The sequence below is a fragment of the Gopherus flavomarginatus genome, chromosome 1 (genome assembly GCF_025201925.1).
Source record: "Gopherus flavomarginatus isolate rGopFla2 chromosome 1, rGopFla2.mat.asm, whole genome shotgun sequence".
In the NCBI taxonomy this organism is placed as follows: domain Eukaryota; kingdom Metazoa; phylum Chordata; order Testudines; family Testudinidae; genus Gopherus; species Gopherus flavomarginatus.
In genome coordinates this window covers 97303623-97318761 of record NC_066617.1, presented here as the reverse complement: position 1 = coordinate 97318761, position 15139 = coordinate 97303623, and the positions used below count along the sequence as shown (strand labels likewise).

At 41.8% G+C, this 15139-nt stretch overlaps 2 protein-coding genes across 5 annotated transcripts in view; one reads left to right on the top strand and one right to left on the bottom strand.

Moving 5' to 3' along the window:
• SLC25A17 (solute carrier family 25 member 17) overlaps window positions 1-15139 on the bottom strand; it is a 254591-nt gene that overhangs the window by 234215 nt on the left and 5237 nt on the right. The gene's annotated exons all lie outside the window — the stretch shown is intronic.
• Window positions 1699-15139, top strand: part of EP300 (E1A binding protein p300) — a 120338-nt gene continuing 106897 nt past the window's right edge. For all 3 annotated transcript variants that reach the window (XM_050916757.1, XM_050916768.1, XM_050916746.1), the window contains exon 1: window positions 1699-2500. In XM_050916757.1, coding sequence (XP_050772714.1) covers window positions 2407-2500 — 94 coding nt within the window. In that variant the 5' untranslated portion in view covers window positions 1699-2406. The remainder of the gene's footprint in view (window positions 2501-15139) is intronic.

Genomic DNA, 15139 nt, shown 5'->3' with positions numbered 1-15139 from the left:
TAGGTGAGATCAGTATTTGTATTTGTGAGAAACCAACCTTGCAAAATTGTCATAAAAGCATATCAGTCCCAGTACAAAATCTATGAAGCTATGCTTGGCAATGATGATAATGGGGGAGAAAAGAGTGTCCATGCCTGTATTTTAAATAAATAAAATTGCTTCTCCCAGGCAAGCAAGAAGGTGGAATTTTGCAAGGCTGGTTGGACACAGCTTTGCATCACGCGCCTGCACAATGATTTATCAACCATAGGTAGCACAATGATGTAATATACATATAGGTGCAGGCAGCTTATCACACGTATACCTAGCTGTCTGTGTAGAAACCTACACAGAAAATGGGCCAAGTCCTGTTCTGCGTACACCTGAGAAATCTCCCGCACCAGCCCTAAATCCAGGGGCTTAGCTGTGGGGCCTTTGTCTATACAGTGTACGCCGCGCAGGGGGAGCCGCACCGCGGGCTGGCGTGCCCCCGCCCCCTGTGCAGCAGAGGAGCTGCCTGCTCCAGGTCCCCCCCGCCCCAGCTGTAGGATTACAACAGGCCTGTCCCAAGCAACCACCGCGCTGCATTTTCCCGCCGACTAATAATTCACGGTGCGAGTGGGGGAGGAGAGAAAAAGGTTTTTTTCTCGTCCTCCTTCCCCTTTAAGAGGCGGAGGTGAGGGAGTTTGCGGAAGGGAACGATGAGCAACGGGCGCTGACTGGTCGACCTGGTCTCGTGACTGCAGCTAGCCCCGCCCCTGATTCTCCCCCCATTCTAGCCCCCACCCCCCGCGTTCCATTGTGAGTGCGAGCTCCGCGGGGCCCCGCCCCCACCGTAGCCCCGCCTCCTTTTTTTTCTCTTGGCTCATTTCCGGCCGCCGTCGCTCGCTTCCCTGTGAGGACTCGGGAGAGTGAAGAAACAACAGCCGCCATTTTGTTTGTGTGTGAGCGACTGAGGGAGGGCGAGAGAGACCGAGCCGGACGGGGCGAGCCAGAGGGCGGGCAGCGCAGAGAGAGCCAGGGGCCCGGGCGGGGAACGGGGAGAGAAGAGAGAGTCCGAGACCCATCCCCCACGTACATCACTCCAGCCCCCCCCAACCAGCCGCCGAGAGCCAGGCAGAGGCAGTAGGGAGCCTGCGCGCTCGGCCTCCTCGCTCAAAGCCCCGTCCTACCCCGCCCCGGAGCAGAGGAGACCCCCCCGCGGTCTGTTTAATCCACAAGGGGCAGATTCCCCCTCTTGGCCCGGTATTTTGGGAGGCGTCTGGACCCCCGTTGGGGCCCCCGCCTCCTATGGCGGAGGCGAGAGGGCGTCCCGGCAGCGCCTGAGCGGCGGTGGGAGAGGCGGAGAGTGACCATCGCCGAGCGCAGGGGGTGGGGGAAGAGAGGAGCCTAACACCCCCCCGCCCTGCCCAAACCCAGCGCTAATAATCATCCTCAGCCGCTGGGGAGGGGGAAGGTAGCGCGAGAGAAGGGGGGGAGGGGCCGCCTACTTCCTCCTCCTCCTCCTCGTCCTCCTCCTGCTTTGGGATCGGTCCCTGCGCTTGCTCTGGGGGACACCCTGCTCTTCGGGCTGAGAGCGCGCGCGGAGGGGGCGCTGAAACCCGCCCCTGCACCCTCATCCCGAGATCGGCGCTGCCTGCATCAGGACAACAACCCCTCCTTCTTCCCCGCACAACAAGATGTGAAGCGGAGACTCCTGGGACTTATCCTCACCCTCCTCATCCTTCCAGCTCCCCTCTCTGCAGCCATTAGTGCCTGGCGAGGAAGAAGCAGGGGGAGCTGGGGACCCCGCACACGCGCTGTCTTCCTCCCCTCCAGCCCCTTCGAGGGCGGTGGGTTTTTTTTTTTTTTTGCAGGGTGGTGTTGGACAGGGAAGGAGCTGCTAGAGGAGGGTGATTTTTTCTCTCTCTCCTTTTTCCTCCTCCTCTCCCCTCCTTCGCCCGCCTCCTTGTGGCGATGAGGAGGAGGAGAACGACGCCGAGGAGGAAGAGGCTGATGGCGGCGGTGAGGCGGCAGCAGGAGGAGGAGACCCCCCGGAGGATGAAGATGATGGTGGCAGAGATGAGGAAGCACCAGCAGCACAACAGCCGGGATTAATTTGACTAAAAACCCACCAGCCTCTTCTCTCCCTTTTTTTTATTTCTGGCGGGGCCGCTTTCCGTGTTCTCCCCGTCCCCTCTGCCCGTGGCCGGGGGAAAAGGCCTCTTCCCCACCCTACTCCCCACCTTTCCCCCCCGCTGAGCCGGTGCCACCCTACCAGAAACCGAACCCGAGGGGCAGAAAAAGGGGAACTTGGCCCCCTGCGTCCTCCAGATCCGTCGCTCGCTCTGCTTAGTCTTCAGCTGCGTCGGGTGCCCGAGAGGAAGGCGAAGATTTTGGGGATCCCCCGTCTCTCTGCTCGTTGTGTTTGTCTAAAAAGAATTAAAAATGGCCGAGAATGTGGTGGAGCCAGGCCCGCCTTCAGCCAAGCGGCCTAAACTCTCCTCACCGGCGCTCTCCGTGTCCGCAAGCGACGGCACAGGTCAGTCTCAGGGGCTCAGACCCCCTCCCATATCTCAGCTGTATACCTAGAACCCTTTCTCTCGCCTTTTCTTCCCCATCTTTTTTCCTCCAGCTTCACTTCTCCCCTCCCCCGTACTGTCTTTCTATTTGCACCCCTTTTTCCTCTGCACCTATGTGTATTAATCTCCTCGGAGGGTATTTAATTGTTTTTGCCCTTTATTTGTTGGACGTGATTGAGAGGAAGGCTGATTTGTTTATTATGCATGTGGCCATTTGCAGAAAAAGACTGTTATCTTTTTCATCCTTTTCGTTGTAATAATTATATCAAATTCACTCTCTGTGTATCTTAATTCTGATTAAGTGCATACAATTATTGCACACAAGCATCCTCTTCATCACTCTTAACTGTGTGTGTGTGTGTGTGTGTATATGTGTATATATATATATATGTATATACACACACACACATCTCTGTCTGTACTGTTTGCTGGCTTATATGTAAGGATTTTATATCACTTTTTTTTTTTCTGAATAAGGGATTGAATTCTCTTCCATTCTTCATTTTAGCCCTTGTTTGCATTTTGGTTATTCTATTTTCTTTTTTACCTTTTCCCTTCACCCTTTCTCACCCTGCTCTTTTTCTGAGGAAAAGCATTTCTGTTTTTTGTTAGAAATTTAGCTTAGTCTTAGTTTTTAAAGAGCTAGATTGCAGATTTTAGTGATGTGTAGGACTTTTTAAGAGCCTTTTTATCTTCATGCAAACACATAACGTTTCATCTTATTTGCATTAAGAATCAATATGGAGCGCAGTTCATTTTGCATCTCCCATTTCTTTGCTGTGAGGCCAAAATGTCTGAAATTCCCATGTATGTTTATTGGGTTGTGAAGATGAAGGGGGCTTTTTCTTTGCAATCTTGCAAAGATTTTTAACTTTTTTTTAGGGAGGAACAATCCATAGTTGTGCTGAAATCAAGCTAGAGGGTGTAAATTTTAGGTGTGCCAATCTCCAGCAAACTTAAACTGTGTGTACTGGAAATTAACAATAAGCTGTTCTTCTTTTCACTGCTTCTTATTAAGATGCAGATAAGTATTTGGTCATTTTGCTTTGAGAGTACTGAGCAGCCTGCCCCTAGTTTTTTCTCAAAACTCGCTTTTAGACTTTTTAGCCAAAAGAAAACTTTGGGCACTCCCCCAACTCTATCTGTCTCCCCATGCCATACATTGTCTAGTAAGGTGGTTGTTCCTTGTAGGCACCAGTTTTCTTGTTCATTGTAATTGTTTGAGCTGCCAGGAAAATAAGTAAAAAATGGCTGGCCATCAGACAGTAAACAAGATGTTTAAATGTCTAGCTTTCAATTGTACACTGGTTTAACTGGAATCATCTTAATTAAAAAGTTTTTTTGCTGATCTTTTCTTTGTTCTGGATTAATGAAGTTTTAATTTGTGTATAATTTAAAAAAGAAGTTTGCTGAGAACTTTTAGAGCACATTAAGTCATAGGCAGTGTTACAGAGACTGTGAAAAGGGGTGATGCATTTTTGTCCCAAAATCAACAGGTCCAGACTCTAATAGAAGAAGGAGATAGGAGGGGAGTTCCTCTTCTTCCACCCTGTCAGACCAGTGGTTGATTTTTTTTAGCATTACTTAGAAAGCAAGTACCTTTAGCCTTCCTATATTTCCTTTCCCTGTCAAGTTGATCATTCAACAGGGAATTGTTTTAGTTCAAAATCATATCATTTCTCTCCCTCCTCCTGCCCATTCGTTGTGTGGAAAGTTCCAAATTTGACTTCAGGCTTTTTTTTGTCTGTGTGTGGGGGGGAAATCAGGATACTGTTTAGAATAGTTGGACAGGTGGAAACTTTTTTTATGTATTTGATTGAAAGTGTAAGAACACTGGTTGTGCCAGGCTACAAGGAGCCTATTTCTATTTAACAAGTGCAGATGCCCAATATATTTAATATAATGTGAGCATTTTAATCAGGAGAATTGGGTGTCTTAATAGTTGAGGAATCATTTATATAGGTCTGGTCAAACAATTACTAGATATATTTTAATTATTTCTTAGGAATTCAGATGTGACGACATAGTGGACAAAACAGAATGTACTTTGTTCATAAGATTTGTATAAACTCAAACTTTACTTCATTCAACAGGTAATGCAGAGGCTTTGGATAGTGTAAATTTTTCATATGAAATTACTCAGTAGTTACTGATGAAGACTTCTTTTCTCTGGGTTCTCATGTTAAGTAACATTAACGTTGTCTGGGCTTTGAGGCACAGTACTATGTTTGTTACCTGGGCAATAGTATGCTTTCATCTCACAAGCGCACTTACCTTGCAAAGTTAAATATTACGGTGTTTCTTTAAGTCAAAACCCATCATTTGTGGGTTATATTCCTTCTCTTCCATTGCATGACTGTTTTTTGTCTCATGTCAACCTGTTTCCAGCACAACTCCAGTTTCTACTATATCTTAAGGCTTTTTCCCTTTCTTTTCCCCAAGTAACTTTGAATTAGTGATGTGTAGTGTGGTAGGTCTCAGCTGTAGAATGGGGTGTGTTGCCCCACTCCTAGGATAATTATTGCATCATGCTTTTGATCTTACCTTAATTCTTTACTAGAAACATTACATTTTTTTCCTGCAGTAATCTAAATATTAGATTATGAACACAAAGAAGTCTGCAAAGTGAGGAGTCAGAAATTTCTGAATTGTTGTGGCCATTTCAGCCTGCTTGCAAGTGTGAGGGAAATTACTTTTTTATATTTCTCACTGTTGGCTTATTTGGTTCAGTGTTAATTTAAAATATGGATTTGGCAGATTGGAGACCTAAGAGCAGTGGTGAGTCTAGTTGAGTTGCTAGAGCTGAAACTAGCAGATGTCAAATATTTTCAACATACAGAAGCCATAATTCATCCCCAATTGTGTTTTTTGTTGCTTACCAATACTATACAGTTAGTTGGTTTTCGGATTGCACACAAAAAAGGAAGGTATTGGGATTCCGTTTCAGATCACAAAATGCACTGGAAAATTCAAAAGGTGTTAACATGGGTTGCACTGGTAAACCTAATTTCTTTGCTCATCCAGTAGCTTCTTGCCCACTGTCACAGTGCTGGATCTCTTTCTAAGAAGCCTTGGCTGTTTATTTCTTTCCTGTCTTGAAAGTAATGTTTGCTCTGAAACCATAGAAAATGGTTTACCTTATAAGCTTTCACAGTTTAAAAACGTTTTATGTAAATGCAAAAATAAATTCTAGTAAAGGCTAAATTTCTTGTCCGGGGAAGAAGTAGGAAGGGAATACTGTATTACCAACCAGCTCAAGTGTTTAACTGCAGGTTCATATCATTTGCCAACACTAAAATACTGTTATACCTACCGGATACTGAGGAGTATCGGAAAATCTTGATATTGTGAATGGTTTTTCTTCTAGTAAATTAATGGTTAAACTTTACATTTTGTTTTGTCATCCCTTTAATTCTTAATGCATCCATTAAAAACCCTTGACTTCAGGAGCTGAACATCTTAGATTTTCTCAATAGTTACAAAAGTACTGGTACCACTTCAGTGCGAACAGTTGATAAAAATTGGTGGGAAGGCGATCTAATACGTGTCTGTGCATGTGAAGCCCTGAGTTGAGTTCTTCAAAGAACTCTAAATTTGAACACTTGAGCCAGGTCTATGCTAGAAAATATCAGTTAAGGGTTTTTTGGTGACATTTATGCCCTGGTGAAAGCCTTCGTGTAGACTTGCTCATTCCTTCATAAAAGTGCTTTTGCTGATGTAATTTATTTCATTTGGGTACCTGATATAAGCTATACTAGCAGAAACACTGCTTTAAAAAAAAGGGTAGATGCAGCTTTCACTTAGATTCTGTTGCTATATTTAGACCCAGCAACCTTTTCTCAGTGTGATCTAGGCTTTGGAGTAAAAGTCTACTATATTCTTTTTTCTTAATACTGTAATGAAATGCTTGACAAGTGCTTTATGTCAATTCGGCATCCCAAATAGTCTTCAAAAATACCAATTTTTTTTAAGTTCATTTTGGGCAAGATTTCCTTCCATTAACCAGGTATGTTAAATGGTGTTATGTATTTGGAGAGGATATCCTGAACTTTGTATTCCTTGATAAATGTCATAACATTGTAGTAGACAGTGCAAGATCTTTTGGTTGTTGGATATAAAAATATTGTTTGAAATGTAAGTTGTAAAATATTAAACAACTCCATCATTTCCTGAGATAACGGTTAATATACAGATTTGTGGTAGAAGAGATCTGTATGTATATTTGTAGTATGGAATTTAGCATCCTTCAGCTAGGCGTATCCAAAAATCAGATTCTATTGATTAACAGCAGCCAATAGAGCCAAATGTACATCCCCTTAATCTCCCTTCCACTTGGTATCCGTTTTGTATAAATCTTGATTTTGTTCTCATCTTGACCCTTAATTCTTCTGCATCCCTCATACCCAAGGTGTATACCAGGGGTAGGCAACCTATGGCACGTGTGCCGAAGGCGGCACGCGAGCTGACTTTCAGTAGCACTCACGCTGCCCAGGTCCTGGCCACCGGTCTGGGGAGATCTGTATTTTAATTTTATTTTAAATGAAGCTTCTTAAACATTTAAAAAACCTTTTTACTTTACATACAACAATAGTTTAGTTATATATTATAGACTTAGATAAACAGACCTTCTAAAAACATTAAAAGGTATTACTGGCACACAAAACCTTAAATTAGAGTGAATAAATGAAGACTTGGCACACCACTTCTGAGAGGTTGCCAACCTATGGTGTATACATTTCTCTCTTGTAGTGAAAACCTTAAGGACTTGCTCCTCTTATAAAAATGATTCGTATTCTCATCTTTTGTCATATGGTTTACTGTAATTCTTTGTATAGAAGGTGTAATTTTCATTGGTTTTTAAAATACGGAGGGTTGTTTCTTCATTAGAAACACCTCACCTCAAATTTTAATCTGGCTCCCTATCTATTTCAGAGAGTGATACAAAGTCTCTACCCAGTTTTCAGGCACCCTCTTGGAGTTTCTCTCCATTTGTTTGACCTCATCTTTTTTTCTTTCTAGCCTTCTCTCCTTTCAGGTCTGACTCCTGGCCCCTTTCTTGCACTGCAATCAGATCTTACTCCTGAGTTCCCCTCCCTTTCAACTTTGCATGTGCTCTTTCTCTCTGAAACTTGGGTGAGTGAGTCTGTTGCAGTTCACCTTATTTTCATTTGCTGCCTCTTTAACTGTATAATCAGATAACTTACGAAGTTTTTGTATTATAGCATATAAAACTATTTTTACTTGTATTAATTACAGTTGTGCAACTGAGACTGATAGACATTGTACAGACTCGTAGTAAGTTATAGTCCTTCTCTAAAGAGCTTACAGTCTCAATAGACAAGATATGCAAAGGGTAGGGAGAGAGACCAGAGGCGTGGAGAGGTGAAGTGACTTGTTCATGACCATGTAACAGGTAAGTGGCAGAGCCAGGAAGAGAACTTGGGTCTCTTGACTCATGTTCCTGTGCCCTATCACAAAGTCGCACATCTTCACACTCCCTTTACTATGAAATACTGTCCATCAGCAACCACACTGTAGGCAACTGTCAAGAAGTCACTTGGAAATCTTTATTTTTATAACTTAAATGTATTTTTCACTCATTTTGCTTGTTCTGGTACCAGGAAAAATTAGAGACGTAATTAAAAAAAAAACAGACTTGAAATTATTACATATATTTAAATATTAGAAATTATTTAAAAATGAGATTTATTACCTTTCCTGGTGAGACCCAGTTCTAGTTTTTTTCCTCTTCACTGTTTTTGTTTTTTGAAGTGTTAATGGTGTCAGTTGTTACAAGAGAAACAGAGAATCCTTAATTTGGAGATTGGACAGGTAGAAAATAAAGTAATACTGTATTGTTACAGTTGTCAATTATTATTTTAATTGACACTAAATAATTGGTGTGAGGGAACTGAAATAATTTTTAGTTTGTAGTCAAGTGGACTGTCAAGAGCCCTGTGGTTAGAATAAAATTTTTGAGAACAGTAACTTGATATTTCTATGGTGGTTGATTCAAAAATCAATGACCAAAATCGGATTTCACAAACTTGCATTCCATTCCTAATCTTATGATACCTATAACTATTTATTTTTCTTTCCTACACTCACTGAATTGCATATGTAAAATTGCAGTGTTCTACACAGTTTTTAAATTTTAATATTTTAAAATTTAAAATATATACACAAGTAAAGCTTTATGGAAATATAAATTGTGTGTGTATTATGCAAACTACAAGTAAAAACTAAGTCCTGGGTATTGTACAGTGTAGACACCTGAGATCAGAAGGGGATGTGTACTACTTAAAAGGAAATAGCAACTAACAAATGGATGTCTGAAATTTCAGGAGAAAACCTTGCTGCTGAATTCAGGAATTTTAGATGCTCGATTCCAACAAAACCTAGTTAATTTTAAGTAAATGCTGTTGAGATGGTCTCTTGTTAAATGATCTATTTCAGGCTGAATCCTTAACTCTGCGTAAAAGGAGCCATCAGTTCAGATCCTTAATCAATTCTTTGTTAAAACACTTGTGTAGAGTTTTTTTTACTAATGCTTGTGGGTTATGTAGAGGTGGGGAAGATTAAGCATATTACTGGAAGAATTCTGGCTCTTTTCTATGGATTGCTATATCCAAAGTGTACAGCAGTCTTTCTCTGCCAGTGGATTTAATGGGACTAATAAGTATATCCATTGCAAGTTTTTTTTCCCTACTTTTGATTGGTTGTCTCTAGTCTCTCCTCCATGACTTGCCCACATGCTTCAGTGGGACAGTCTTCCAGTGCATGCTCTGTTGATGTAATGATCTTACTTTAACCATTCTCTGCACACTAACCAGTGCCCCTCTGTGGAAATTGAGCCCAAAGTCATTTAGATTTGTTATCTGACAAACTAAGTAATTTTGCTGATTTGTTTACCTGTCAGCTTAAACTACTTATATGGGTCTCCAAGGATTTGGCTTCTCAGGCTTTACCAAAACTGTAGCAGCAGGTTGAAGTAAAATACATCTGTCTCTGCATATGGTTGTATTCAGTGACATGCAAAACATCGTGATCCCACTGAATTTGGATACATGAATCCGACAAGCAAGACATAAAAGGTTCCTGTGTATAAAATAACTGTGGTTTATTTGCTAAGCGGTAAAGCAACGTCCCTGGGCATGATCCGATAGTTCTTTCTTAAAGCATGTTTCCTGATATTATGTTGTTATATGAATCACAGCACAAAATGACAAATGTCACTTAACTGTTCTACGTATTTTGAAGGCTTTACTTTGTCATATACAAATAACTGTCTTCAGATGTGCTTTTGTTGTAGGATTCTTTTAAAAGAAAATGTTGGCACTTCATTTTTCCAAGAATTCTGAACAGCTCCCATTTTTAGATGGGGGAATTGTAATGGGTGACTCAGCCAGGTGTGTAGTTTTCAGCTACACTTGCATCAGCAGAGATGTGGAATCGATGTGACACTAGTTAGACTCTCTCCACTTCTGTTGTGAAAATGCTGTGTGCAGGAGCGGCAGTAGTATAGGTAATTCACCGCTGCTGGGGTGAGGTAGAATGGCAAGAGAAGTCTTTCTCTTTTGTCCTCCTGTCCTTTTCCACAACACCAGTGCAAAACCATGCCTATATTAGCGCTCTTCCTCTATTTAGGATTTTTTCAACAGGATGCTGGAGTTCAGGACCACATCAGTTACAGGTCTCTGCTGATGTTGCTGGGAAGCATGAGCGAGAGTGAGCCATGGTGATTCTCCTACAGAGGAATTTCTAAAATGTATAGTGACTGTAGATCAGGGTCGGCAACCTTTGGCATGCGGCCCATCAGGGTAATCCGCTGGCAGGCCGCGAGTCGTGTTTATGTTGACTGTCCAGAGGCACAGTCCCCTGCAGCTCCCTGTGGCAGCAGTTCGCTGTTCCCGGCCAATGAGAGCTGTGGGAAACGGCGGCCAGCACATCCCTGCAGCCCACGCCATTTCTTGCAGCTGCCATTGCCTGGGGATGGTGAACTGCGGCCACTGAAAGCTGCGGGGAGCCGTGCCTGTGGACGGTCAATGTAAACATAATGTCTTGCGGCTTGCCAGCGGATTACCCTGATAGGCTGCATGCCAAAGACTGCTGACCCCTGCTGTAGATTAATGTTTTCAACCCAAACCACTGACTGACTTACAATCTACAAAGAGAAAAACTATGGGATGAATAGGTGGGCTGTCCTAGTAAGCTAGAGTACCTTGCAAATAAGCTGTAGACTACTTAAACCAAAGGTCGCAGAGTACTGCAGGGCTACTGACTTTTTTTGGTATTCCAGGTAGAAAATTCATCCATGGCATAATAGTGAATGGTTGCTTCATTGTGCTTTCTTCTGGTGGTCCACAATGTTAGTATGCTAAAATAGGCTCATTCACCTCTAATTTCAGTTTGTAGTACGGCCCATAGTGCTCAGAAAATTGAGACTCTTCAGTAAAACTTAACATATTTGAAAACTGCTATACTTTAAAGCTGGTGTCAAAGCTGTACAAATGAAATTCCTGTCTGAAGCTTATATATTTTTCTTAGACTATTATTTTGAATCAGTCTAGCTTTACAAAGCCTATGCTATATATAGGTGGCACATCCTTGGCTGAGGAATGTACTAGGCCGGGGTAGGCAACCTATGGCACTGGTGCTGAAGGCGGCACACGAGCTGATTTTCAGTGCCACTCACACTGCCCGGGTCCTGACCACCAGTCCGGGGAGATCTGCATTTTAATTTAATTTTAAATAAAGCTTCTTAAACATTTAAAAAACCTTATTTACTTTACATACAACAATAGCTTAGTTATATATTATAGACTTAGAGAAACAGACCTTCTAAAACCATTAAAAGCTATTACTGGCACACAACCTTAAATTAGAGTGAATAAATGAAGACTCGGCACACCACTTCTGAAAGGTTGCTGATCCCTGTACTATGCAATAAGTTGATTAACAAAATGTTTCAGTTAAAATTAAGCTAGGCTCTTACTGTGGTATATTGTGACCATTATTAACTATTAATGTTCAAGGACCCTCATGTTGTTTATAACTTGAGCCAGTAGTCACTGAACAAAACTAATGTAGAGGCTTTGCTTTGTGTATTTTTAAATCTGGTTTACTCAGATAACTTTTTTTAACTTTCCCCTTAAGTTATTGTTAATCGCTTTCAGAATGGTGAATGAACTGATATGTCTCCCTAGCTCATGTTGGTGAAAAGCACTCTAGATCATTTATAAACATTTTATTTCAAAATATTTTAGTGACTAATTAATAACAAATCTTTAACATATTAATCAGTTTAATGTTAAAGTAGTAAAGTTCTCCAGATGTCAAATCCAGAATAAAAACAGAATGGAAACTGGGTTACAACCTCTTTGAAATGGCTCAGTAGTTTTAGTGCTCTTGATTGTGGTACTGATCCAAAGCCCATTTTGAAGTCAGAGTCCTTCTGTTGACTTCAGAGGGCTTTGGATCAGGCCCTGAGTGAACTTTCAGATCACTGTTCGGAGCAAAATGGAATGTTTTCTTTTGAGGAAGAGCTGTGCGGTGAATGTGGGGTGCATACAATTACACGGTGTATGAATTTGCACAAAGGGTGAGCACCCCAAGATAAATTCAGATTGGGCTAGAGCAATAAATGGCCTTTTATAACATTTACTTGTCATCTTTCCCTTTGCAAATTAACTATATCAAATGTGTGACAATTCTCCCGCCTCCCAAAAAAAAACCGAATCCCACAAACAAACCAAAAAACTAGTAGATGAGGTAATATGTACGTTTGCCACTGCATTGGACATTTTCACCAAGAAACTTTGGGTTGCTGCTATGAGCCTCTGTCTGAAACGCTTGGTTTACACTCCTAAAATGGCTTATAGGCTTCTATTTGCAAACTTACAGTGATTCTGATTACTCTAACGTGAGGTATTGAAAAGTTGTTCTGGTTAGGCACAACTGTTGGGTAGGATTTTGCTTGCAGTCCCGAACTTTGAAATCAGGCATCTTATTTTCCTTTTGAATTCCTTGAGGCAGAATGCACATGAATACTGCATTACAGTGGGGTCTTTGGGGTATGATGTGGTGATGAGGGGAAGCAAAACCCACAATTTCTTACAGTAAGGAGAATTAAAAACCTAATGCCAGAGGCTCTTGGGGTTTCCAAAAGACAAATGATGTATTAAAGCAAAAAGGTTATAGCTTCCTGAAACAGATACAGGGAAAAAAAATTGCAGCTTTGGATCAAACTTTCGTATTCTAGGCACAAAGAGGTGAAGTTACTTCTGGTTGTTTAGGAACTAACATCCTAGGATGTTGTGTGGTTTGTGTAGCTGAACTCAATAGCTTTTGTGGCTCTGAATCTTGTACTTTTTAGGTCTTGTTTGAATTTCTGCCTTTATTTGATCTTAAATCAAATTACTGGATTCTGTCTGAATACAGCAGTGGTATGGTTAATACCTGGTTGCCCTCTAATTCGAAATGGCTCCACAATTTTTAAAAAAAGTAGGAAAAAAACTATCACTAAATTTCACCTTGAAGGGGATTGTTGCTTCAGAAGGGTTTACAATGAAAATGCTGTTGGACTTTATCATAAACCCCATTAAGGGCAAATAAATCTAACCTTCTCTAAATACCATTTGTTAGAATCCTCACTCCTGAATGTTTCCTAGACAGAACAGGATGGTGGAACTCTGCAAGTGTTAAAGGTTGTTGTTGGTGATGGTGGTTGTCCCCAAAGAACAGCAGAGCATCTACTGGCGATCACACTGCACCTGAACTTCTTCTAGTGGCTGCCATCTGAAATTTCCAGTCTTTTCCTTGATCAGTCAGTGATGGACTCCCCACAGGAGCTTTTCCACTTCAACTAAAGTAGCGACTCTTCACTGCAGTTCAATTTCTTGTTGCTTCAGTTTTCCTTTTTTACTTCAGTCTCTCCCTGGCTGAGGTTCTTTCTATGTCACTTCTCTCCTTGGAAGAGTCGTTTTGTCTCCCCATCAGGAGACCTTTTGGCTCTAATATTGCAACTTTCAGAGCCTGTTGGTAGTACTTTGTTTTACCTCCTCCTTAGCTTTATTTGACATTTTATCTGTATTTCAGGGTATTGAACTAAGTTGTTCAGAGCATCTAAATGTTTTGCCTTGTGAGGATCCTTGGCTTATTGTCTTCTCAGCTTATCTTTTTGTAGGGTACTTTAGGTCATGAGCCTCCATTCTTGGATCCCCAGTGTAGCTGCTTAACTGTGAACCCAAACAGCTGGTTACACTATGGTGCTTAGTTGTGTCCTGTGGGTTGGTTTTCTTTCTTGCTTCTAAGCCTTGTTCTGGATAACTTTCAGGTCTCTCTGCAGAGAGTGTCTTGATCTCAGCATTTCATGGCCATTGCTTCTGCCTGAAAGTACAAAAGAGATGCCAAGTTTCATATGCAGTAGCCTGCATTGTGTGACACCCAGCAGTCAGTGTTGATGGTAAAGCTTTGAGGTGCACCTGTTAATACTTGCAGGGCTCTAGGGTTGGAGTCCTGATGAGGCATTTTGCATGGAATACTGAGCGCTTATTGATAGTTTTGCCTGATATGGAAGACTGAGTGTGCCAAGTACAAGACAGTGCTGCTTGAAGTATCCATTGGACAAAGCAGAGAGAAGCACTGGTATCAAGCCCTGTCCACTCGTTAATTCATTTTATACATCAGAAAGAGCTATTCTATAGTCTGTTTTAGTGTTGCATATCAGGGCTGCTGATGGATTGTTCAGAAGAATGATTGTTCTTTCAAGTCCCACTTCGATTCATCTCTCTTCCCATTGCAGTGCTATAAAGAGGAATCTAGACTGGAGCCTCAAGGCCCTGTCTTGCCTGCTATAAGAATCTACCTCAAGGCTTACCTTGCACGTTCTGTCATCTTACACAGCTTCTCTGCCAAGATCCTTCAGGCATTTCTGTGCATACAAGACACTGTCATTTCAATTAAACACCTATTCTTTGAAGATTGACTACTTTGAGACCATTGTTCCCATCTGCAGAACACATTTAGGCAATGAGGTCAAAAATCTCCTGAGGTATCTGGAGGCCTCTGGAACAAGTTCCCAAAAAATTGGGATTATTTCTCCCTCTACTATTAGAAGCTAACAACCCAGAAACTTGGTAGAAAGACCTGTTAATATACTTTCAGAAGCAAGTAAGACTAATCTTAATTAAGTGAGGAGAACTTCCTCCAGTTTTCTAATCTGACTGAGATTCGCCTGAGCCAGAAAACATGAAAGAGGGACTAGCATTGAGTGCCTTCAGCCCATTTGCAAGTTTGCTTCTCTGCTCTATAATCGGTAAGGATATATTTTGCTTAGAATGTAAACTCTTGTGATGGGGACCATTTTTTGTTTTCTGTTTGTAAAGTGCCTTTTTCAATGTGGTCCTGGTCCCTCACTGGGACTCCTAGGCATTACTGCAATGTAAATAATGTTAGAGATACTGTTTTCCACCTTAAATAGAATACCTTTGAGATGCTAGGGCACTGAGCTCCTAGCATGTTAAAGATCAAATTCACCTTCAGGATCTTGATTAGGAATCATAGAACGGGAAGGAATCGCAAGAGGTCATCTAGTCCAG